This window comes from Gekko japonicus, unplaced genomic scaffold, assembly GCF_001447785.1.
Source record: "Gekko japonicus isolate JY-2015 unplaced genomic scaffold, Gekko_japonicus_V1.1 scaffold109, whole genome shotgun sequence".
NCBI lineage: Eukaryota > Metazoa > Chordata > Lepidosauria > Squamata > Gekkonidae > Gekko > Gekko japonicus.
The window spans coordinates 140778-167904 of NW_015164185.1; the positions used below are offsets into that span (position 1 = coordinate 140778).

The following is a 27127-nucleotide window of genomic DNA, read 5'->3' on the forward strand; positions in this document are numbered from 1 at the left end:
GCATTGGAAAAAGTGCAGAAAAGGGCAACTAGAAAAAAGGGTTGGAACACTTTCCCTATGAAGAAAGGTTAAAGTGCTTGGGGCTCTTTAGCTTGGAGAAACGACAGCTGAGGGGTGACATGATCGAAGTTTATAAGATTATGCATGGGATAGAGCAGATTGAGAATGAAGTATTTTTCTCCCTTTCTCACAATACAAGAACTCGTGGGCACTCAATGAAATTGCTGAGCAGTCAGGTTAGAACAGATAAAAGGAAGTACTTCTTCACCCAAAGAGTGATTAACACATGGAATTCACTGCCACAGGAGGTGGTGCAAGCTACAAGCATGGACAGCTTCAAGAGGAAATTAGATAAGCATATGGAGCAGAAGTCCATCAGTGGCTATTAGCCACAAGGTATAGACAGAAATTCCCAGGCTGGGGCAAGTAATGCTCTGTATTCTTGGTGCTTAGGGGGGCAACAGTGGGAGGGCTTCTAGTGTCCTGGCCCCACTTCTGGACCTCCTGATGGCACCTGGTATTTTTGGCCACTGTGTGAAGGAGTGTTGGACTAGATGGGCCATTGGCCTGATCCAGCATTGGCTTCTCTTCTGTTATGGTGTAGACAACTAAGCATGGGAGGTGGGAGGGCTTGTCGGAGTCGGAGAAGAATGAACAGACAGGTGGTGAGTTTGCAGATGGGGAGTGCAAAAAGCAGTATGAGCGAAAGGTCTGGGGTGGGCAGATGGGGGTTGCTGAGCACTGCCTTCCTGAAGCCCCCACAAAACCTGGAACAAGCCAACTTGCATACCATTAATGTTTACTGGGGAAAAATTAATGAATTTTAAGGAGTTTTGTTATGGCTGTAAATGCCTAATTACTCTAGCACCATTATCAATGCAACACAGTCAATATCTATTATAAGCAAAGGTACTGGTGCCTTTGGCATCCATACCTAGTGCACAGACCCATTTAATTTTTTTTTATGGTTCTCTCAGTATGTAACCAATGAAATGGCCAGAGACACAAGTATTGCTGAGGAACAATTACATGTACTCTGAAATGGGAACTAGGAGTGTGCAAAAAAAAAAGAGAGTCTTTTTTGGGTTCGGGTATATTGAACCCGAAAAATATCAGTATTTCCCAAATCCCAATACTGGTATGGTATTGGGATTCAGGAAATATTTGGGGTTCATGACATTTTTCGGGAACTCACTGCTTGGAGAAGGTGTTTAAACACCTTCTTAGAATCACAGAATCATAGAGTTGGAAGGGACCTCCAGGGACATCTAGTCCAACCCCCTGCACAATGGAGGAAATTCACAAATACCCCACCATCACCACCACCAGTGACTCCTGTTCCATGCCCTGAAGAGGACTAAAAACCTCCAGAATCCCTGGACAAACTGGCCAGGAGAAAAATTGCTTCCTGACCCCAAAGTGGCAATCAGCATTTCCCTGGGCATGTAAGAAAGGGCCATGAGAACTAAGCACGGCTAGATTTGATACCATTGGGTTGTGAATTTGCTAAGAGGCCCTGGAGTCCACTTAATACAAAACAGCATTTTGATTTGTGCATGATCATTGTACCTACCTTGACTCACTATACCCTTTGATGAAGGACTGTCTGCAAAACGGTCTTAATACTACATATGATACCATCAGGGTACACTGGACAGTATTTTCTCTATGGACTGTTATTGCCCCTAAGAGGACTTGTGCTTGTGGAGTATTTTGGATTGTATTACTTTAAGAATCATCTTCTTATATACACTATATACTTCTTATATACACTACACTATACTAACAAACACTATACTTCTGTTGCCACTTAGGAATCCATTTGCACAGCGCTGCTTACAAATGGCATTTAAATGTTTTTTTGCAAGCGGTGCTGCATGAATGGAATCCCAGCAGAGTTCACTTGCGCGGATCAACTGAGGTGGCATGGAGCTGGGGCTGGCTCTCAGTATAGCTGAACACTTCTGAATAAAAGCTCCCCCCAAATTGGCTTTTTTGAGGCTTAGCTATACCCGAAAAATACCGATAAGGTTTTTTGGGGGTACTTTTTTGTTCAGCTATGGCAAACGCACACCCCTAATGGGAACGTATATGTATATGAACGCGCACACACTCACACACACAAGAGGAAGGCCCTTCTTTTTTTTCTCCAAAGGATATCCCAAATCATTTCATCATACAATAATCTAATATCTTACCTCTCCAAGCTCCACCATAAGTTCACAGTATCTCTGAATTTGCCCAAGCCTCAGATGTATTTCTGCTGCTTCTTTTAGCCTTTCCTCCTTACTAGGTGCACCAATTCCACCTCCAAACTTAGACATTTTTACAGTTGTAAGTTCTTGGGCCTTCGACTGGTATGAGAAAATTGAAAAATAGTGAAATTTTCCCCGAACACTTCCCCAGCTATAACATGCTTTTGTGAAAATCCCCAAAACATATGGGCCCCTATGCAGAGATGTCCGAATACAGCAGAACTGCAGCTGTGCTTGGAGGTTCCAGCCTTTCTTCCTTTTGCCTCTCAGATAATCAGTGACAACAATAGCAGTGATAACCTGTAAGCCAGGAGGGGATGCTCATTCCTAACTTGGTACCTGCTTCCACATAGGGATGTAAGTTTTTCTCTCTCATCCTCTCCACAGTAGTGTTTTGTACTTCTGATCTGGAAGATCCCCCATAAGAGACCAGTTCTTGCTTGTGGATTTTCCTTTTTAAGATAGATAGAGGCTAATAAATAAAGGACGTTGCGTGGAACCAGTAATATCTATCACATAGTTTTCTCAATCCACTTCTGGTTCATCTCATGTTTGAAAAACATAACATTGTTCCTTTCATATTATTTGCCTGGAAATTTAGAGCAAGCTCTGCCAAGCTCTGAGGTGCAAGCCCAGTTGAAATGAAGCATTGGTCTTTTCTGTCATTTGGTAGTATATGTTAACAAAAATGTGCACCTTAGTTTACCTATTGTGAAGAATTGCATTTTTTTCTAATGCATTTTTTGGAGGTTTGAACTGACTGAGGAAAACCTTCACCTTGAATTTAAGAAGTTTTTCCTCTCCTGGCAGGGAATTGGGGTGTGTGTGTGTTCATTTGCATTCCAGCCTCACCTCAGCCACCCTTTTAGAAAGGCTAACTGGTCTAGCCAGAGACAATAGGATGGTCAAACTCACCCTCAACCTTGCTAGACCCTTACCCCCACTAGATGAGAACAGGGATTTGGAAGGCTTTAGAAATACTTCTTTGACCTGACCTGACCTGGTCAGTGAGAGGAGAAATGGAGATGATAAAACTCATGGGACTGAGGCGGACAGAACTATTACCAGACTGTACATCTGGGCAAAGGCTTCAAGGTAATGGGAACCCTTTAGAACAAGTGTAACCCTTTAAGCTAAAGAGCCTGCCTTAGTTTGATATCCGCTGGGGCATTTACAGAGGGAGGGGCAGAGGAATTGCATTTTACCCTTTTCACTTGAATACCTTACTCAATCTGGTGCTGTGCTGAGAGTATGTGTTAAGCAAGTCTATACTTGTGTTAAGTATGTGTTAAGCAAATCTATAGTTTGTAGACAAAACTATAGACCTCAATAGTTCTGGGCATGCTATTTTAAAAAGGAGCGCCAGGAAGGGGGTGGCAGTCAGTTGGTGACTGGCTCTTTTCTCAATGGTGCATAAGGCTGTAAGCTGTCCCTGTGGTAACCAGATGATGGACAGCAGGAGATACAGGTGCAAGGCCTCAGAGCAGGGCAAGGAAACTGGGAGTGGCAGTGTGGCACACTGCTTATTTGGAGGGACTGTTTTCACTTTTAAATTATACTCTGTGTTTATAAACTGGGTAGTTTCTGCTGCCACCAGGAATTTTAAGAAATTCCAAATCTTCTCTCTGCTTCTGCTGCTGGCAATATCTGGGCTTTCAAAGGTCTATGTGGACCTGAGGAAAGATGGAACTGAATTCTGGATTAAACTTAAACAAAATACAATTTATTGTTTAAGGACCAAAAATATGTTGCTGGTTTTCTGTAACTGTTCTGGAGAAAAGGAACTGGTAAATAAACTGGCAAGGTATCACACAGTCTTGCTTTTGACAATAAGATCCCGCTCTGACAGGAATCTCTCTTCCACTTAGGCAGCCACACTGGCTAAGCACTTTGTATTTTTGACTCTCTATCATAACTTTAGAGTCTCATAGACCCTTATTACAGCTCCTTCATTTTTAAACTCTTAAAGCCATATATACTGAACTCTGAACTCTTTAAGTTTCCACACAGACTCTGTCAGCTCACTCAGTGACTGACTCACTAGCTGAAAAACCAACTCCAACTGACTTCTCTATAACTGACTTCAAGACACACACAGATTCACTTCAAACAACTCCTCCCACTCTCAGTCATTCTTCAATCACAGCATACTTGTCTCCCTTAATCATTCTACTCTACTAGCACTGCACTCCAACCAAACATTTAAAGACACACACACTAAAACAAGGAATCATTACAGGCAGCAATTGAACAGAGAAAGAAAAAAGGCCATCCAGATTTTGGGAAAACCAGGTGGGTGGCACAGTGGAATAGGGCTTGCTGTTCAGAGCAGGACTCTTCCACCACATCTACTGTTACAAAATATTATTACTTTACTTTATTAATCCATTGGTGTAGCTCTTATGTTGGAATGAAAATTATGGATGGAAAAAAATATATCAATTTCTACCAAAAAATTAAGTTTCCAATAACACACAACCAAAGGAAACAAAAGTGACTGAGAACAGCAATTTTATATTCTAAAATCAGACAATCTATTTATATAGTTGAGAGTTCTTATCCCACCGATAATTGCTGTACTTTTGAGGAGAAAAATGTAGGCTAAACTAATTGCTGAATAGGCAAGCAAGCAAGTCTATACTTCATAGACAAAAAAGATTTACTGGCTCAAAGAAGCAAAAATGCAAGGTGTGTAATAAATGTCTCAAACAATAATGCAGGTAACACTTGCACTCAAAATGTAATGCACATTTTGGCAAATGGTTTCTTGCTGAAGTGCAGATATTTTTCATAACAGGAGCCTTGCCTGGTGAACTGATATTATGTCAGCTCCTTTGTAACGGAAACCACTGTAGATGCAGTCAGCCTGCATATGTAGCTTACCATTTTAAATCTAATGAGATGCTTCATGTGCATAATTCCTTTGCAGTAATTCTGAGGAAGTAAGCTATCATCTTGGCCTTTTATTACAGCAACCAGGTCCCATAAATTTTTACTGCCTCCCGGGGGCTGAAATAATAGAAACAAAATAGTCCAATGAGTTTTAAGCAATTTTTAGACGTAAAACTTAAGAATTCACGTTAATCAGTAAAAAAAATAAGAGATCAGTTCAAGAGTATTTAATAATATTGAATCTAGATAAAAGCTCTGTTCTTACACACACACACACACACACACATGAGTAACGTGGATAAATATTTCATTGTTGTAGTCTCTATAAACCCTAAATCAGTATAATGCATAATATTACATTACAAAGTAGCACAATTATATAAAGTTTAAGTTTCATACTAGTTGTGTACATTCCAGATTACTAAAATGTCTCCAACTATACGAAGAATTGTAAATAATGCTTCCATGAAAGGTACTTTGTTTCCCATCTGTACAGTGGGAATAATATTAACCTACATTATTAGATTGTCAAAAGGAGTAACAAGGTAGAAAATGTCTCACTAAGAAATGTTAAATGTAATAACTAAACATAACTGCTGATAGCTCCATTTGTACACATAATCCATCCCCTCCTAGGAGCTTTAAAGATGTCCATATGATCATTGTTTATAAAGTTGTACCATGTGCATCAGCAAACAACCAAGGCTGAAAGTTTAACCACTGTGACAACCTGTACTGGCAACCTGAAACCTGTTATTTCCTTTAAATTTCCTGACTTTGATATTTCTCCCCAATTTACATCTTGTTTTCAGAAACAAATGATAATTTAGGAGCTAATTTAGACTAATTCACACTTATTTTCTGCAGTAAATACTCTGATGTGCAAAGAAAAGATATGTGACTGTAAAAATACAACAGCCAAAGGTCAAAAAGCCATGCCTAATCACAGCTTCCCACTGCATATCTACCAGACATCCAGAGAGGTGTCTCTGTTACATGGTTGTCCAAAAGGAGGTCTATATCAGTCAAAGAAAATCCAGGAGTAAGGCACAAAAGGTTCAAAACTATTTAATATGATACGAAAGATAATTTCCCCCATCATGTTTTAAAGCAGAAATCCTTTTCTTCAGGAACCATGACTTGATGCTTTTCTATTTGTATTCGGTAGAATATTCATATCTGCCATTTTATTTAAAAATACTAAAAATACATTATTATTAAAATCCATAGAAATCAGTTAAAACATATAGCAGTTGTTTAAAAATATAGGGGACAGATATAACCAAAAAAGGCCATCCTATCTGACTTGAATGCCACACTGTCTACAGTCAGTTTGAATGTTGCCAATACTTCTGTTAATCTGGTTTCTATGGATACTTTTCAGATGGTACAATTTGGGGATGTGGACAGAATACTTAGGAGAGCTAAAGCCTACTTTGCTGAGGTAGAGCAGTATTTAACGTTTATACTTTTAACCTATGGTAAGAAGGGTTGTTTTCTTATTTACATTTCTATGTATCACTTCTGCTCATCTTATGCCATCTTTTGTATGTAAACATCCAAAATAGTTATGAAGTTCTAGATAACAACGCTAGCAAAGGAGAGATATGTTATCAACTTAATTATCTGTCTATGGCTCAGTCCTTTCAGGATTTTTGTTTAATTTAGAAACAACCAGATTTAGTTTAGGTGCAAACCAAACTTCAATAAAAATATGGAATAATAAAAGAAAGCTGCAGAGTTTGTCTCATTTAGACCACAATTTCTATTACATTGCAAATAAGACAATTTACCTAATGAGGTTGAGAGCACTACTGAAAATAGCTACATTACATAAGCAGAACAATTTTCACTATTTAGTACTTGCCGAAAAACATTCTGAGAACCATCTTAGTTTTTTCTCTCGAGAATTGCCAGTAAGCTTGTCTACTTCTTGTTTAATATCCCTGGATACTTTGCCACATAGCAAAGGAGAAGCACCTACTTCCACTCCACGATCTATTGAAAGAAAATGGGGTGGGAATTTAATCAGCAGCTAAACGCAGATATGCATCACCCACATGGAGATGAGGAGAAACAGAGGTTGAGCATGCATTCAAAGGCACATTGAAACATGCACCCAATATTGCACATTCAAAACATCAACACACAAACTGGTCCTTTGCTGTAATGCTTGTTGGATCCTGCCAACTTTTTTTGCACGATCTCCCCTAATTCCCCTTCTTATTACAGCCCCGTCCCACATGAGTTTTGCCCATATGTGTCTCATTATCCCCAGAGTAGCCTTTTTTCACCAATGGAAAAATTGAACGTAACTAATCAATTTTTCAGGCAGATGGGGGAGTATAAACAAGAATACAACAGCACAGAAGTCATGTGGGAAAGCAAAGATGTTAGAAACATTCTGCAGATTTTCCATGGATAAGCTAGAACACAAGGAAGCAAAGCAGAAAAGAGCATGGAAATAAAAAGGGGAGAAAATGGACACACACCAGCACAGCACACATATATATTTACCCACCAGTGTTTCCAATAATCTCATCCCATGGTCTGTCCGCCAGGATATTTATTTGAAGAGGATTTATTAGAGGTGTTAATGACCAAAGTCTCACAGTGGAATCTCGAGAACAAGATGCCATAGTGAAGGGACGACTAGGATGACAAGTTAATCCTAAAAGAAGAACAATTTTAAAGTCAAATCAACTACACAAACAGCTTAAGTAGAATTAGTTTTAAAATACTGGATGGAACTTTGGGTGGCAATAAGATCTATTGAAAATTTGTAGTTCAATATGTAAAAACTTAAAAACATTTAAACATTTTACCATAGACATCTGCACCATGATCATATACGGTGTCCAGACAAGTTCCGTCCCTTGTGTCCCATACTTTAATTGTATAATCCCAACTGCCCGATATCAGCAAGTAAGGTATTTCTGTGTTCCACAGCAATCCCCGTACTGGTGCTGTATGTCCACTAAGAACATTTATGCAAGCATCTTGAGTATAATCCCATATTCGAACAGTACTGCAAGTAAGTAAAATATTTTATCGTTAACACTTAATTCAAATGCAATTCATGAGAAGAACAGCATTACAAATCAAGTGGAAAGTAATGGGGCCTAACGTCACATAACTGTGGCCATCTGCCTGCCCTAGCAGTGGCTCTTTCCTAGTCACAGCTGCAGGAGTTCTAACACACCCATGGAACTCCTTTGCTCCCAGAGATTTCCAATTTATTTCAGAAAATCTGTTGAAATCCTCATTCCTTTGAAACATATGAAATAAATCACTACATTTAAATACAAATACAACTTCATGCTCATCCTTTCACATTCTAGTTTACCACTTTCCACATTGACCCTGCACCTTTGGTACAGAGACTTTTTGCGCCCCCTCTTTTTTGACCAGGATACTAGCATTTAAAGTCACTTGTAGCCTGATGACATAATATTTAGAGCTCTAGGCAATTTGACAAACTATTTCTATACTCCACATATAGTTCAGCTTTCCCCTACCCCTTACCTCTCAAGCAAGCAGGAAGTCTATCCCAACTTTTGCACTCTTAAAGGGAAGCGAAGATGTACTGGGGATGGTGCAACATTTATTTATTTTATTTATACTCCGCCCTCCCCGCCGAATTGGCGGCTTACAAGGCCAATTGGTTTCATAAAAACATTAAGACAGTTTTTAAAAAGCAGGTTAAAATCTTAAAAACAAATGGCAAGGTACTGTATACATAAGATGGCAGACTGTCTTAGTCGATCACAATAGGGTCATAATATATATACGGCTGGTGACTGGCTCCTTGACATATTAGAGCCAGCAGCCAAGGGTGGATTACAAGGCAGAAATTACTCAGATGGTATTGGGCTTCTCACTCAAACACTTGGCAGAAAAGCTCCATCTTGCAGGCCCTGCAGAATTATGATAAATCCCGCAGGACCCTAATGTCCTCAGGGAGTTCATTCCACCAAAGCAGCGCTACCACCAAGAAGGCCCTGGCCCTGGTTGTAGACAGCCTGACATCTTTGAGGCCAGAGAGAGCAAGAAGATTTTGAGATCATGACCACAGTACTCTCTGGGGAACATATGGGGAAAGGCAGTCCCTCAGGTATGCAGGCCCCTGGTCATACAGGGCTTTATAGGTAAGAACCAGCACCCTGAAGCAAACCCACTATGCTATAGGTAGCCAGTGCAGTGCTTTCAGCACAGGCTGAATGTGTTCTCTCAAAGAGAGACTCAATAACAACCTGGCCACCACATTCTGCACCAGCTGTAACTTCCAGATTTGGGACAAGGGCAGCCCCATGAAGTGAGCATTGCAGTAGTCTAATCTCGAGGTGACTATCGCATGGATCACTGTTGCCAGGTTATTGCGTTCAAGGAAGGGAACCAACTGCATAATCAGCCGAAGATGGTAAAAGGTTGACTTGGCAGTGGCTGCTACCTGGGCCTCCACTGTTAAGGAGGCATCCAAGAGCAGTCCCAAACTCCTAACCGCCAATGTTGGCATCTGGCTTCATGTTGACCACTCCCTCAGGGTTTAATGAACAATGAAGATAAAAGAGAAGTAACAAAACCCCTGCTAAGTTGGCCACAGTTCACATCCCAACAATAGCACATGTGACATACATGCTATATTTGTTGTATTGCACTGGATTCAAATAATGATTAATTCATATATGAGCATGTGAGCATATCCCAGTATCATTGCAATATAGAGAAAGTCCCACAAGAAACCAGAAATAGAATAATGGGACGACCAAATTAAGTATGACAGCACAGCTCTTCAGACTAAATAACAATAAACAGCAAACAGCTTGAACAGTATAGAGGCCACAATATATGTCCATGCAAAAGGTCCAAAAAGGATCCACAAAAGGAAGACCAGACTCAGTGGTGAGAATGTAGAGTAGTTGTAAATTTATTCAAATAAAGCCACATTGATAAAGAGGTTTCCAGATTTCTTATTCTTCTCTTTTCTAAATATTCTTCTTCAGATCAAAGCATTTATCTATAACTAAAATAAACTTGCTACAAAATATACCTGTTTCAAAATAAAATGCCTAAATCCCTCAATACAAGTCAACCTCTTATACAGTGTCAATTTCTATGTCAGTTACACTTGCTACTGCTTAATTTCTACACAAGCACTGTATGTCGGTCTCCCCTTGGGAGAGGGCCTTAATTACTGCACAGACACTGCACGTAAGTCTCAAAGATATTTCAACTGCACAGAACATTTGGCTTATCACATTAATTACTGCACAGACACTTGTAAATTCTTCATGTCAGCCTATAAGTGTTAATTGTCATTTCTGATGTCATTCACGTAAACCTTGTGACCAGGCTTTCTTTTCCCCATTTGAAATTTCATTGTGTTTTACCTTTCTTCAGTAACTGTGCTTCATGTTTTTGTAGTGTACCTCCTTCAATGTGAGGTGCAATCTTTTGTACATAGGTTCCACAAAAAGGACACTCAGAACCCGTATTGCAGAGCACAAAAGTCGGATCAGAAATGTAATTACAGATGCACCACTCATGGAACATTTTTCTGAAAAAAGCATAAGCTTGAGGACTTCAAGTCTGTAGTACTGGACATGATTAAGCCACATCCTTACAACTTGGGGGGACCTTGAAAAAGTTCTTCTTCAACGTGAAAATTACTGGATTTTTTTGACTTAGAACATACTCTGACCATCATCCGAATCGGATGACAGATTACTCAGCCTTTCTTTGGAACGCATCTGAAATATGTTCTTCAAACATGCAAGTGATCAGCACTTGAGCTTTCTATATATAGTGATTATGTACTACACCCCATCTTGAGATGCCTTGGAGCTATTGTAAATGCTGCAGTGTTCCCTACTTTAAACTGTAAGCTCTGCGTCCCAGGGTAAGTTTTTCTTTTTGTATCCTTTGATGTTCTTATATTTGTACTCATTAGACTGAACATTGTATTCATTTTTACAGAAAACATCCTCATATTTTGACTACTGCCTTGAATTTTATTGTAAACCCCGAATGGGGTTGGCTAAGCATTGTTATCTTTTGGCATTGTTGCAGTGTAATTAATGTGAGAAGCCAAATGTCCTGTGTTACTAGAATGTCCCTGAGGAATTCTCCTGACAGGAGACTGACATGCAGAATTTACAAGTGCCTGTGCGGTAATTAATGTGATAAGCCAAATGTTCTGTGCAGTTAAAATATCTTTGAGACTTACATGCAGTGCCTGTGCGGCAATTAATGTAATAAGCTAAATATTTTGTGCTATCAGAATGTTCTTTTTAAAAACATTTTTAAATATTATTAAGTATCTACAAACATACATACAAAACAATTCTAATAATACCAAAATCTTATATACACATATACAATAAAAATATAGCATTAAAAATTTAAAAACTACAAACCAGCATTTTTCCTATGTATACTTTAACATTTACCCAAGCTTTTATATCTGTATCTATATTTTTTGGATGATAATAACATAAGGTGTCCTATTCATTTAATCTTCATAGAGTTTTACATTTATCTTTCCAGAGTAATTATAAATACTAGACAAAGTGTCCTATTCATTTAATCTTCCTAGATGCATCTTTCCAGAGTAATTATAAATACTAGATAGCTAATTCACAGATAAGGTTTTCATGAATTCAGAGAAATTTCACCTTGCTGTTCTAAATAATCTAAAATAGTATACCAAACAGTTTCAGACTCTGAGTTATGTGTACGTAAGCATCTATAATTTAAAGAATCAGTTATCTTTGCCATCATATAGTGTTCCCAAAGTTTTTTAATTCCCAATAATGAGCAATAGTTGTTTTAGTTATACTTAATAAAATAACAATTATTACCCTACATGAATACGATTGAATTCTGTCTATCTTATAGTTCAAAAATAAAGATTCAGGAGTTAGTTCAAGGATATATCCTGTAATAGAAGATATTTTTTGTATAGTCATTTCCCAGAATTGTTTTATTTTAGGGCAATACAACCAATAATGCATGTATGCAATGTACCCACATTGTTTCCAACAGTATGGACTTATCTTTCTATTTAAGTTTGAAAGTATTTCGGGCATATAATACCAACAGGCAAGAATCTTAAAAGTTTGAAAATTTATTAAGAGTAAAGATTAATTATAATCTATAGATGCTGTTTCTCAGCCTTTTGGCTAAGATCAAGTGTAGTACGTAAGTGTAATATGTGTAGTTTTTAAGTAGAATGTTCTTGAGGCCCTCTCCCAATGCCTGTGTAGAAATTAAGCAGTAGCAAGTGTAACTGACATAGAAATTGACGCTGTATAAGAGGTTGACTTGTATTGGGGGATTTAGACATTTTATTTTACAACAGGTATATTTTGTAACAAGTTTATTTTTGTTATAGATTAATGCTTTGATCTGAAGAAGATATTTAGAAAAGAGGAGAATAAGCAATCTGGAAACCTCTTTATCAATGTGGCTTTATTCAAATAAATGTACAACTTCTACCTACATTCTCACCGCTGAGTCTGGTCTTCCCTTTTGTGGATCCTTTTTGGACCTTTTGCATGGACTTATATATTGTAGCCTCTATACTGTTCAACCTGATTGCTGTTTATTGTTTATGTATTTAGACTGAAGAGCTGTGCTCTCATACTTAATTCGGTCATCCCACAGACATTTATTTCTTTTTCTTTATTCTATTTCCAGTATCACGGAAAACAACAGGCATCAACCACCAGTTTCACTGTCCAAGCATGACTGAGGCATGAGGCATCAGTTATGTGAGGCTGTCTCAGAATAGGAGCACACATCGGCACAACGTCACTCACAGCTGCTTACTTCCAGTCTGGACCTGCTTTTTACAAAAATTCTACTGTCGTTGGTACTGGAGTTATATGTACTACCTAACAGTATCAACAGTGAGAACAATTCACAGTCAACTGAAATCAAAGACAAATCTCTTATTGAAGCTATTAGTTATGGATCAAAACCAGTATTTTTCATGTTGGTAATACCACCTTTATCCCAGCCATTCTTACCCATCGTCTGAACCACTGCAGAGGATTCCTTCCCTCAAAGGAGACCATCTTACATGAAACACTTTTGCAGTATGCCCACTGAACACTTTCAGTGGCTGATCAGAGCTAGTTGCTAGGTAATAGACACGAACGTTTTTATCTTCACACCCAGTCGCTATCATATCTCTGCAAAAGGAGAATAGCCTGCACATCAGCTAGAAATTCACTTTTTAAAATGATAAAATTATCAATGTAAACAGATTTTTAAAGCTGCCCTCTCACTGCTTATATATTTCAAACGTCCAATGGCCGCAATTATTATCTCAAAGATGCAGCTAAACTGCTGTTACCAGTTATTATTTCTAGAAGTCAGTGTTAAGAGGTAACAGCTCAGATATGGGAACAGAGGATGCTAAATTACTGTACAGATTTTTTTTTGTCCTCATCATCCATGTCAATCAAATCATTTATACACACAAGAGATCACTTCCTTTTCTGAACACCTATAAACACAAGAAGGCACCTCACACTGAGTCACACCACTGGGGTACATAAGGGTCAACAGTAGCTCCCCCGGGGTCTCAGGTGGATGTCTTTCACATCACCTAATATCTGACCCTGTTAACTAGAGATACCAGGGGATCGTGGGACCCTCCGCACGCACTGCACTGGGTAGCGGCAGAGAGGAACAGCTACATTATTTACTGCTGGACTGCCTTGCCACATCAACTCTCACTATTATATTCTTTTAGCAACACATTCCTGTAAATTGAATTTGTTTATTCTTCAGTTCTACATTATTTTACCTTCAGCAGTTATTTTACGATGTGCCTACCCCTCTGTATTATTTCTGAAATAATGCCCAGGATAGGAATAACTTTTCAAGGTTTTCAAACTTTTTAAACAGCAAGTTTCCCTAGTACCTCCTTTCCATTGATTCTCTGAGAAAGAACTTTGTTTGCAAATATCTTCAGCACAAGGGAGGCCCTACATTTAGCAATAAATAGGTTTGCAAATTTCTTTGGAAATAAATCAACACAGAAAAAGTGAATTGTGAAAAAGTATAATTCATAATGCATAGGAATTAACTATTCAAGCTTATGCAAGGTTTTAATAAGAACCCAATTCAACACATTCCAGAATTAGGGAAAATCTATTATACGCTATTCAAATTAACATGGAAACTGTTCCCAATTCACATTCCACATGTATGGAATGGCATTCAAATCAAGCTTTGGTTTTAGCAGAGTTTTAACTAGTAATAATGGAAGTGAGGAAAACCTCGGGGGAAGGGCACTCAAATAGAGATACTTGGCCTGTCTGATACCCCCAAAGCTTCCAGTACAATTCTTAATGTTTAGTTTTAGTTGAATGTACTGACAGACAACTGGTCTGCAGTTCACTAAATGGTTTAAAAGTATCATTTTCACCAATTAACTGCGATAACAATAGGATCCCTGGGTTCAGCCAACTTTCAAAACACCCCTCTCACCTCTCCACTGTCATTCTGATCCAGGCCCATAGTTAACGTGGAGACCCCGGGGCCCGACCCCCTTGCATTTCTTCTGGTCCACCTCCCTCCCGGGCTGTCCTCAATGTGCCTCAACTCGCCACCTGCGCACCGCGCTACCTCCATCCTGGCTGTCCGACAGCTGAGCTCCTTGGGCACTCCAGAGAAGTGGAATCCTTCGTCCCCAGAGCTACCTTCCAACACTCCCCTCCCCTTTAAACTCAGCCAAATTGCTGCCAGCTCCTGCCAGCTTCTCTTCCTCACCATCCACCCTCTCTTAACCACAGAACCGGTCTCTGTACTCCAACCCGTGTGTGCCTGCTTTAAAAACCACCTGCCTCCCCTCCTGCCGCTCAAGGCTCCCCAACAAGCCCCATGGGAGTTTTTCTAAGGGAGCTGCGGAGAGCTCATGCCAGAGGCACCAAGGGGCAGCCCTTTACGTGCACTCTGAGCTGCCCCTGCAGCGCGCGCTCCCTCCCAGCTTCTGTGACCTTTGTAACTGGAGGTGACGCACCAGGGGGTGTGGAGGACACCCACGGCTGCTGCTGCCACTGCTGCCACCTCCCATGACCACCCCCCCACCCACCTTGTCCTCCCGCCTGGTGAAGTGGCTGAGAGAGCATGTGGCCTGCCGCCGCCAGAGGATTACCTGGAACTTTTGATTAAATTAGCTTCCGGGCCCCCCATGGCCCCCTCCCAAAAAAGTCCCTGGCTATGGGGCTGATCTGATCCCAAGAAAACTCTACTGAGTTAACAGCATAATGAATATGGATCAAAATTTAGATAGGTGCCAATCATCAACCAAAATTTCATAAGACGTTAGGATCTCTCAATATTGTCAAGCCATTCAAGGATGTAACTATAACATCTCCAGGCAGGCCTAAAACAGAGCAAATTGTCCTTTTTAAGTTAACTCAGTTTTACTAGAGCGGATCACATCAAATGACTATATTACACCATATTAATTTTAAAACAAGCTTGCCTTACCTTTTATTATTTGAGATTTTCTGAAGTAAACTGTATGACAAGTATATAGAACCGTTACTCACTTATTGTTTTGACTCCAATCACAGCCAAAAACTGCAGCTGGGTGTTTGTACTTGTGGAGAACTTTGCCATCAATGGTCCGAATAATACTGAATAAATTGCAATATGGAAACATAAGCCAGAAGTTCTCAAATCATTTAGACTACAAGTATTTAAGTAATTTCATTTATTAACAGCAGCAGCTTTCTGGAAAATAGGGAAGAATGGGGGAGGGATGGCATACCATCAACAATAGAAAGCAAAAGGAATCAGCCCAAAGATGTAATAAATATATATTTAATAATTCCCTAGTTATACATAATACATTTCTAGCTTGCATGGCTGACTCTTCAGTGAGGAATTACCAGTGTATTAAAATCTGATCTGGAGAACCTGAACTTGTATTTTTGCTTCAAGTAATGCCACTAAAAAATATATTACTACAGAAATATTATAACACAGAATGTGTGTGTATGGTTTATACCAGGTAAGGTTTTTTCATGGATTGTCTTCCATGCACTCTTTCACAGAGGAAAACTATACAGGCATAAAACACACTAGATAACTGTAAGGGATTTATTAAAAGGATATTCTCATTGCACCTTTTGGTTAGTCCCTTTTGCTTTCATTAGCAATATCATAGTCATTCTCCACCAAGGATACACTCATATTTTCAAAAATGATATTCCAGATTTCCCCTAGAAACCAAGAAAGGAGACCACTGAGACCAGCCACTCTCTGGAATTTCTATTTATTTATTTATAACCTGCTTTCCCCAAAATCGGCTCACACCTAGCCTTTCTGTAATGATCTACAAATGATAATGAGACCATTATGTAGGCAATAAAGTCCAGAATCAAAGAAGTGTTCAGGGTGCACCCACACAATACAAAGAAGTGATAATGTCTCACTTAGCTATTGAGAGGTGGCATTGTCACCAGAACCAGTTTGCTCTTAGAGTTGATATAAATTTGAAGAAATTATTTTCTTTTAAGATTTCTTTTCCCCCATTATTTCTTCCTAAAAGTCTTTCCCCCCCAAAAAAAGGATTTCCTTGGTACTCAACCCTAAAGGCTGCCATTTAGGCGTAAAACTGTTTCCCTGGGAAGCATGCTTGAATCTCAGTCATACACCTATAACAATCACACATATCTTCCACGCAGAGTACACATGCTGGGAAGATGTAGCCAGTCCCTGCACACATAATAACCTTCATGTGGACTGCATGCTTTTTTCCTATACGGCACCTCAATTTGTGTAGCAAAAGTATCATGTCTGATGCAACCTTCCTAGGGAGAGAACACAATACATCTCCATTTTCTGAGGCCTGAACCATCTTGCCCTGTCTAAATGCAGAAAGGAGACTCAGAATTAGGTCTCCCAATCATAATGAGAGCTCTCTCTCTCTCTCTCTCTCTCTCTCTCTCTCTCTCTCTCTCTCTCAAAATTGTGGAACACAATTGAGTCACTCCCTTGTTACTTACTGGAATGTGTAACACTTGGTCAACACCTGTGATCAAGTCAAATTTTCCCAGATAATCAAATAACAAATACTTCTGTCAAAATTGTAGCAAAGCTTCCATTCAATAGATAGTAAAGATCACTTTTAATAGATAGTAAATATCATGTTCAAATAGAAACTCACCAGAATCCATCACCACTGCAGGTTGCTATCCTTTTGGAATCTTTATGACTCCACGCAATGCAGAAGATGCCGCTCTTTCCATGCTTCAAAAAAGGCAAAATGCCTATCAATAAGAAATAATTCACCCCTTTTTTTGTCTTATTCACTGTTCTGTGACATTTACTTTCCCTAGCACAATTCATCTGTTTTTTCCGACAGCCTTCAAATTTGGTATATATACATACCCCCTTCTCTCAACTACAGCGAAGAGGGCTTGGCCTCATTGGTGAATAATAGATATAGATAGATATGCTATTATTGATCAATAAGAAATCTAACAAACTAAAACACTAGCTGTTCTATTTAACATGAGGGATGGTTTAGCTCAGAACTGAGGCAAAGTCAAGTAAAGCTGAATAGTTACTACCTGCAACAATTCCTCAAAGTGGTCTACTGGTAGAAAGTTACAATAATCTAATGCATATCTATAAACCCATTCTAGAACCAGCAAATTGCACATGTTTCAGTACCATCAGGGTTATATAACATGTAGTGGTAGAACCAGAGTGGTTATAAACATGAGACTTCCAAAATGATACAACATTCCCCTTTGTAGTGGTCAGTGCTGTCAGGTTGCAGCTGATTTATGATGACCCTTCAGGGTTTTCAGGGCAAGAGATGAACAGAGGTGGTTTGCCATTGCACACCTCTGCATAGCAACCCTGGACTTCCTTGGTGGTCTCCCATCCAAATACTAATTAGGGTTAACCCTGCTTAGCTGCTGAGATCTGACAAGATCGGGCTAGCCTTGACCATTCAGCTTCCTTGTACTGTGTCACTCTTGGTTCACATGGTCCAGTATTATCTACTCTGACTGGTAGTGGCTCCCCAAGGCACCAGGCAGACATGAGATTCTTCCAAACTGGAGATGCCAATGCTTGAACCTAGGTTATTCTGTATGTATGTTTTGTGCTGCTAATAAGGGTCAGACTACATGTTAGTGGTTCCATGCAGCCTTAGCTCATTTTAATCATTGAATTCAATTTTATGAGGTTTTTTGTTAACTGAAAATTCTGTGGCTTGGACCCAGAGAACTGTATGTGGGAACAGATCTTTGCCATATCCTCATTAAGCTGCCACTATCTGCTGCACATGAGGCTCAAAGAATTCAGGACTGGTGTGAGATATGGTATGGGGGATTGCAGTAATAAGGAAATTTCCCCCTCTCTGCGCAAGCAGAAGTATCCAACCATGCATTTTTAATTTAGAAAAAATATAGTATACGATGCCATCAATTTCAAAAATTAACTTGGAAAAATAATGTTCTTCATTGTTTCAGAGAAGACATGCTGGAAATATTTCTGAACGGGTTTTCTATCTTCTGAGTTTATGGTATAGCTGAAACCCTAGTTTTGGCAGGTCCAGGGTAGCTACCCAGGCTGGCCCTCTCATTAAATGAGTACACTAAAATCAGTAGAACAAAGCTGACAAATTAAAAAATTCAGTTTAAGACCATGCATGTGTAAGACAACATGTAAGTGCGGACTTGGTAGTTTAGGAAGGTGCTTGCTACTTAACAGGATGGATGTGAACAAGCTGTGGGAAATGGAACATTCATGTCATTAATACATGAATAGGAAGCCACATATTGTTATTAGTATCCTTGTATTTAACAATAGACTTGATAGTTGAGTGTTAATAGCAAACATCACTACAGGGTGGGTTGCCAGCTTCCAGGAAGAGCCTGGAGATCTTCTGGAATTTCAGCTGATCTCTAGACTACAAAGTTGGGATGGGAACAAATTGCATTTTTGCAGTTCTGTTCAGTTGTGGCTGAACCACAAACTGAACCATAAACCTATAGTAACTGGGAGGTTGGTTCCCAAACCGAACTGGTTCATATGAGTTCATGACCCCCGCCATTCTACTCCCTAACGCTTTTGGCGGGGAGCAGAAAGCTGGGGTTTAAATAGTTCTGAGCCATTTAAGCCAAACACTCAGTGGTGAAGTGCCATTCAGCTGTTTGGTTTAAATGGCTCAGAGCTGAACCCAAGAAAGCCCCTTTCTTTAAACAGCTGATCCATGTGCAGCTCCCAAAGAAAGCCCCTTTAAACAGTGGAGACGGGGACAGAACAAACTGAATCCGATGAAGACGGAGGTCCTGTGCCCGGGTTGGAGTGGGCCGGGGTTAGGGATCCCACTCCCGACCTTCGATGGGGTGCCATTGGTGCCAGCACTGGAGGTTAGGAGCTTGGGAGTGCCCCTGGATGCCACCTTAACTATGGAGGCCCAGGTAGCAGCCACTGCCAAATCAGCCTTTTACCATCTTCAGCTGATCAGGCAGTTGGTTCCCTTCCTCTAACGCAATGACCTGGTGACAGTGATCTAAGCGATGGCCACCTCAAGAATGGACTACTGTAATGCTCTCTACATGGGGCTGCCCTTGTCACAAATCCGGAAGCTGCAGCGGGTGCAAAATGCCGCGACCAGGCTCTAGGTGGGAGCACATACAGCTTGCACTGAAGGCACTGCACTGACTGCCGATAGCATACTGGTTCATTTCAAGGTGCTGATTCTTACCTTTAAAGCCCTACAAGGTCAGGGACCTATGTACCTAAGGGACCGCCTTTCCCCGTATGTCCCCCAGAGAGCACTGCAGTCGGGGATGCAGAATCGGCTGGCCCTCCCAGGTGCTAAGGACACTAGGCTATGAACAACCAGGGCCAGGGCCTTTTCGGTGGTGGCCCCATCCTGGTGGAATGAGCTCCCAGAGAAGATCAGGGCCCTGCGGGACCTTTTACAGTTCCGCAGGGCCTGTAAAACGGAGCTCTTCTGCAAGGCATTTGGGAGCCACCGCCACCAATTAAGAACATTTGCTGGTTAAAAGGGAGAGGGCCCTGGACTCTGGAAACTGTCATCAACAGCCTAAAAGAACAGCGAGCCCTGCAAGGATAGTCAAAATAAACACCGAGATCTGACTGCGAGTAGAGAACTTTGTATATTGGCTGCTACCGTCACATGAATACCAATTACTAGCACTTTATTACAATTTTATAATTATTTTAACTGCATTCTCATTCAAGGCTGGTCAACAGAATGTGGTAATTGGGTACATTGAGGAAACCTGTGTTTAATTGGATAGCGTGATGGGAGGGGGATAGAATGCTGCTATGCTACTGTGTCTCATCGCTTGGACTGCTATGCTGTATCGTCTTCTAATGCTTCTAGAAATGGGTGACTTCAATGGGTTATGGGTGACCAACTTCACTGATGTGTGCTGGGAGACAAACTGCAAAGCGTCCACAGTCACGCAACTTCCTTCATCAAATGGTGGAGGAAGCTACGAGGAGCTCAGCCATACTCGAGTTAATATTGACCAACAGGCAAGAGATGGTAGACGGGGTGAAGGTGGTGGGGAACTTAGGGGGGAAGTGACCGTGTCCTGTTAGAATTCCTTTTGCTCTGGGGGACCAAGGAAGTTCATAGCCACATGTATATGTCAAATTTCAGTAGGGCAGATTTTAATAAACTCAGGGGCATGATGAGAATTATTCCATGGGCAAGATTGCTGGAAGGAAGCAAGTGAAGGATGGGCTCTCCTAAAACAAGAGCTCTTGTAAGCTCAAGCCATCATTATTCCAACAATAAAGAAACATGGTAGGGGATCAAAGAAACCAATGTGGATGAACAGAGAACTGTGTGATGTGCTAAGGGGGGAAAAGGAAATGTTCAATAAATGGATGCAAGGACATACCTCTAAAGAAGAGTATCTGCGAGTTGCTAGGCACTGTAGGTCAGCCATCAGAGAGGCCAAAGCTCACAGTGAGCTAAAGCTGGCCAGGAAGTCTCTCTACAACAAGAAAATCTTCTTCAGATATGTGAGGAGCAAACACAAGATAAATGAGGCAATGGGCCCACTGCTGGGTGAAAATGAAGAAACTCTGACAGAGGACAGAGAGAAAGCAGAAAGGTTTAATGCTTATTTTGCCTCAGTTTTTTTCCCTGAAGAAGAGAACAGGCTCATCTAGAGATGGTAGTAGGCAAGGCATGGTGTCCAGGCTGCTGGCTGACATGGACAGGTAGTTGAGAAGCACCTGGCTGCACTGAATGAGAATAAATCCCCTGGGCTAGATGGTATGCACCCAAGAGCGCTCAAAGAACTTTCTAGAGAGCTCACAGAGCCTTTGTCCATCATCTTCTAGACCTCTTGGAGGATGAGAGATGTGCCACAAGACTGGAGGAAGGCAGATGTTATCCAATTTTCCAAAAAAGGGAGGAACAATGACCCCGGAAACTACAGGCCAGTCTGTCTGACCTCTGCCCCAGGGAAGAAACTGGAGCTGATTTTAAAGGGATAAATCCGCAAGCATCTAAAATTCAACTTGGTGATCTGGGGAAGCCAGCACGGATGTGTCCCCAACAGGTCCTGCCAGATCAACCTCATATACTTCTTTGATCAAGTGACAAGCTTACTGGATCAAGGGAATGCTGTTGATGTTGTTTACCTGGATTTCAGTAAAGCTTTTGACAGGGTTCCAGATGATGATCTGATGGATAAACTAGAGGACTCTGGACTGGACTCTAGGATAGTTAGGTGGATAGGAAACTGGTTGGAGAACCACACTCAAAGAGTAGTTGTCAATGGCATTACATCTGATTGGAGGGAGGTGTCCAGTGGGGTACCACATGGCTCGGTTCTGGGTCCGGTACTTTTCAATATTTTTATAAATGATCTGGATGAGGGTGTGGAGGGACTACTCATTAAATTTGCAGATGACACCAAATTGGGAGGAGCAGTAAACACACTAGAAGACAGAGATAGAATTCAATGAGATCTGAACACACTGAAAAAGTGGGCAGATGTGAGTAAGATGCAATTTAACAAGGATAAGTGCCGAGTTCTACATCTGGGTAATAAAAATGAGGAACATGCATACTGGATGGGGAATACACTTCTGGATAGCGGTGTGTGTGAACGAGATCTTTGGGTATGGGTGGACTGTAAGTTAAATATGAGCAGCCAGTGTGATGCAGCGACAAAAAATGCTAATTTGATCTTGGGGTGTATCAACAAAGACATAACATCAAAATCACAAGATGTCATAGTCCTGCTGTACACTACATTGGTCAGGCAGTACCTGGAGTATTGTGTGCCGTTCTGGAGGCCAAAAAGGATGTGGACAGAATGGAGTGGGTGCAGAGGAGAGCGACGAGGATGATCGGGGGCCTGGAGACCAAGCCCCATGAGGACAGGCTGAGAGATTTGGGAATGTTTAGTCTGGAGAAGAGGAGGAAGAGGGGGGACACAATTGCTCTCTTTAAGTATTTGAAGGGCTGTCACTTAGAGGAGGGCAGGGAGCTGTTCCTGTTGGCAGCAGAGGAGAGAACTCACAACAATGGGTTTAAATTAAGGGCGGGAAAGTACCGGCTGGATATTAGGAAAAACTTTTTTACAGTAAGAGTTGTGCAAGAGTGGAATCAGCTGTCTAGGGAGGTGGTGAGCTCCCCTTCACTGGGAGTCTTTAAGCAGGGATGCTCTAGGCTGGTCTTGCATTGAGCAGGGGATAGGACTAGATGGCCTGTATGGCTCCCTCCAACTCTGTGGTTCTATGAAAACTTGCCGTCTGCAATACAGGTGTGCACTGTATTAGATAGTCAGTTACGTTTGTTAGTTTTCTTGTTACCTGGATCTGACGAGACTGTCCTTGATAGCTGATTGTTTCTAGTTCATGTAATAAATCTTTAATTATTTTTACAAAGTCTGGTTTATTGTGTGCAAACTACCCTCAAGGAACTCACAAGTAAAATTAGTCTGGGGAGCTGCTCAGGGGTTCCTTCAGTGGAAGCCAGGAACAACAACCCTGCAGGAACAGCAAGTGTTCCTTGACCACTACTAAGAAGGCCCTTGTACAAATCACCAACTATCAATCTTAAGTGTATGAGACTGAAGCAAGGCTACCTCCAAAGTTTTATTTTAAAAATCAGTTTAGGAATTCCAAAAGAACACCTTCTAATATGAAAACATAAGGGAAAAAATGACTGTACACACAGAAAAATGTACCAAATATGAATCAGCCTGCCTGCAAAACTAGCTTTTAAGTAGGATTGTGTCAAATTCTTTCCTGTGAATTTTTCAACATAAAAGGAGTGCCTTCAGGAGTGGGAGGCTACAGTGTTACAAGCACACTCACAAAAAGCACCCTTGATCATGTTAGCACTTTTGCTGCCTTTGTGCAATAGCTTTTTCAGCACTATCTTTTTTAAAACCGTATTTTCTTCATGTTAAAAATAGGGATGCCAACCTCTCTGGGATCACCCGGTGAGCATAGTAATGCCATGACACTACAACAGCCAATCAGATTCGATTGTAGGACCATCTCATAAAGTCAATTAGGACACAGGATGCAGTGCTTCCTGGATCAGCACCATCCTCACTGTGAACACCATCACCAAAATCCCTGAAAGCAAGCTGACTGAAGTTTTCAGAAAATATGTCCCATTTTGGTTATCCCTAGTTTTTACTGTACAACTGCTGTTCATACTACTGTTCTGTTTGCTGCTCTTTGGGGAAACAGGTTACCAGTGAACACACTGACTGATATTTTCCTGAACAACCATTAACTGGAGCTAGAATCTCATTTATAAGTACTAAAACAAAATGAATGTGTCATCTTACTTCACTGAAATGGGTTATCATTTTGCCCCGTGAGACGTCCCAGATGAAGCCGCCATTTCTGGAAGTTCCACCAGCTATGCAGTTCAAGTCTCCTTTATTTGTTAAATAAAAAAGAGAGAGAGGTCAGAGACTAGTTATGTACATACACATCCTTTGCTATCCCAAAGGCTAAGAACAGGTAATATGTTTCAAAGACTTTCTATAACTGAACGGACAATGTCAAACACACACACACAGAGTGCTACTTTTCTCTCTGAAGACTCTCTCGATGCTCTGATTATTTTCACAGCAGATCTGCAAAGCGAGGAACCCTTTACTCTCCCTGCTTGCCAGTTATTCAGTTCCAGCTCCCACTTTCATGCTATCAAGCAAGTTAAGGTTTACAGTTTTCTCTGCTTCCTTTCACAAAATGTGTTAAGCATATTCACTGCTCCTTGATCATAATGAGATAACAGGATGCCTGTATTTTCTCATTACATGACACTGGTTGTATATTGAGCCAGTTTGCTGTAGTGTATTTGAGCCAGTTTGGTGTATGGTTGAGCCAGTTTGGTGTAGTGGTTAAGTGAGCGGACTCTAATCTGGGAGAGCCGGGTTTGATTCCCCACTCCTCCACTTGCACCTGCTGATGTGACCTTGGGTCAGTCACAAGCTCTGGCACAGCTGTTCCTGAAAGAGCAGTTTGTGTCAGAGTTCTCTCAGCCCCACCCACCTCACAGGGTGTCTGTTGTGGGGAGGGGAAGGGAAAGGAGTTAGCAAGGACTTCTCTTTGCCTTTGCAGGGGGGCCCAACTTTACACCGACAGCTTTCAAAGTGCTGCTATTTAGGATCTTCATTCAGGTTATATACAGTGCTTCGCGTTTAAAAATGCATGAATGAGAAATTTATATTGTTACAAGCCAAACCTGACACTACCCAAAGCTGGAGCAACTGGTATTAATCAGACAAATTGAGCATATTGATATTAATTTATCTTCTAACATTTATTGCAAATATTCACTGTTGTGCGTTATTTATTCTGTTTCTCTGGGACACTGGAATTCTAATCCAGCAGCGCCATGGGCTTCTCCTATCGAAAACTTAATGACTAGAAACAAGCTTTTTTTAAACAACAACAACCCAAAGCTAAATCCTGCGCTTGTGCAGAATCATCATATACACAAGAAATGGTGATTTACCATTCTGAACAACAGAAAACCTATAACCCATTATCAGTGTCATCTGTATACAGAAATTACTATCGAAATATGAAGGTGAAAAAATTCTCACCTGGAGCCCATGAAAGGGAGTATATGACTCCTTCATTACCAGGAGAGGTGTAGACTGCTGTTAAGGTGTTTATATCCCACACTTTTATTGTGCCATCAAATGATGCTGTAGCCAGTAGATCAGGGTTATCAGGTTTGAATTTACAATCAAAGATGGTTTCAACATGTCCCTAGAATAACAGAGGGAAGCCCCATTATAACAGCTAGTGGACATAACAGCTCATGACATCTCTACCACAGCTTTCTAAGTCTTTTTGTTTTTTAAAACAACACAGCACATAAAAAATATACATTAAGGATACAACTAATGAATTCTGTTAGGCGGTTTCAGGCATTCCAAATCCTATCCATGTGGTGCTCTCCCTGTGTATCAGCAATGCATTCGGGCAGAGAACATAATGTGTGATTCTGTTAATTCATGGACATAGCCATTGGTATCAAGAAATAATATAATGACTGCAGTAGCTGCAAATCTGTGAGGGGTTTGAATCACATATTACATTTTCTATGCCAGTATATCCCCAGGGATAATCATGAGACATCACTTGAAGATTATGCATGCAAGATATCAGAAATGAGAGTAAACATACCAAATCTCTAAGGAAATCCCACTTCTTGGCTCCCATGTCATAAAGCCCCACTCCACCATCCATGAAACAGCACACAGCATGCCCAGGAGGGAGAGAAAAGGCTTGGTTTTGAGTTAGAGTCGGAGGAGGAACAGCCTCACTTGTAGATGACATATGATGGTTTTTGTTAGGAGACTGTGAAGAAAATGCTGAATTAAAAGATAAAACATATTAGCACCTTTATTTTTGAATCTGCCATATTTACCACAAATAATATTATTGTCCACATGACCTTAGTAGTTAAAGGGTTTCTAGTGTAATGAATCTTGTACTTCAAAAACATTTTAACTGGATATAAAACTAAAAAAAATGATGCAATAACTCCTTTTGCTAAGTGAGCAGTTCTGCTCCAAACAAAGGAGTCTGGTAAGATTTGTTCCTCCGAAGCAAGACTTCTATATTTTAATTTTAATTAATAAATACATTTCAATAATAATTATGCTCAAGACAACCAAAAAACAAAAACATATATACATATAAAGTCTTGCAACTGTGCAAAGAAAACATAAAGTTGTACATTATCTTGAGATGGACAGTTCCAGTGGATCACAAACAATGCTCAAGGGATGTCAGAACCCTTGGTGGAGGCGCGGGTCTCCCAATTTTGGGTGCTCCTCTCTACCCCCCATTACTCACCCCAAACAAAGAAGATGGAAATAAACACGATGTGCCTATTTGACCTGGAAATGATGTACGCATGTTGGTGATGTCGGGGGGGGGTGGGGGCAATGCTCCGGTTTTTGGGTGAAACTCTATGGTAGAAGCTAATTCTACCATAGAGGTTTGCCCAAAACCCAGAGTGTCACCCCCCGATGTCCCTGATATGCCTACGTCACTTCTGGATCATGTAGGCATGTTGTGTTTATTTTTTAGTGTTCCTTTCCACATCTGGTAAGTTCAACCCCCATCCCCCACCAGTGGGTCTGAGGGACCTGGCAACCTTAATGTTCATCTTTCTGTAAGACTCCTAACAATGGAAAAAAGATCTAACCCTAAAGCTTGAAAAATCAAGACATATCAAATGTATTATCTTCAAACATTTCAATTTAGGAATTCCACATATTTAAATTAAAGGGGGGGGGAATAAAAAATAGCAAGCAAACAAGAAAATGCTGATCTAGGTAGTCAGGAACTCTGACCTTAACCCCATTTTTGCAAGTCCCACCAACAGTAACAGAACTTGTTTTCATGCTTAAGAGTAACTACATTTGAAAAAAAATTAAGAACCAAACAAAATT

The 27127-nt window shown here is 40.6% G+C and overlaps 1 protein-coding gene across 1 annotated transcript in view; it reads right to left on the reverse strand.

The window, feature by feature from the left end:
* WDR17 (WD repeat domain 17) overlaps window positions 1-27127 on the reverse strand; it is a 62896-nt gene that overhangs the window by 15488 nt on the left and 20281 nt on the right. The window contains exons 7-17 of the mRNA XM_015408144.1: window positions 25851-26038; window positions 25262-25430; window positions 23993-24084; window positions 17338-17420; window positions 15716-15802; window positions 13178-13342; window positions 7973-8175; window positions 7669-7818; window positions 7015-7145; window positions 5139-5264; window positions 2199-2354 (exon numbers count right to left, since the gene is read on the reverse strand). Of these exons, the coding sequence (XP_015263630.1) occupies window positions 2199-2354; window positions 5139-5264; window positions 7015-7145; window positions 7669-7818; window positions 7973-8175; window positions 13178-13342; window positions 15716-15802; window positions 17338-17420; window positions 23993-24084; window positions 25262-25430; window positions 25851-26038 (1550 nt within the window). The remainder of the gene's footprint in view (window positions 1-2198; window positions 2355-5138; window positions 5265-7014; window positions 7146-7668; window positions 7819-7972; window positions 8176-13177; window positions 13343-15715; window positions 15803-17337; window positions 17421-23992; window positions 24085-25261; window positions 25431-25850; window positions 26039-27127) is intronic.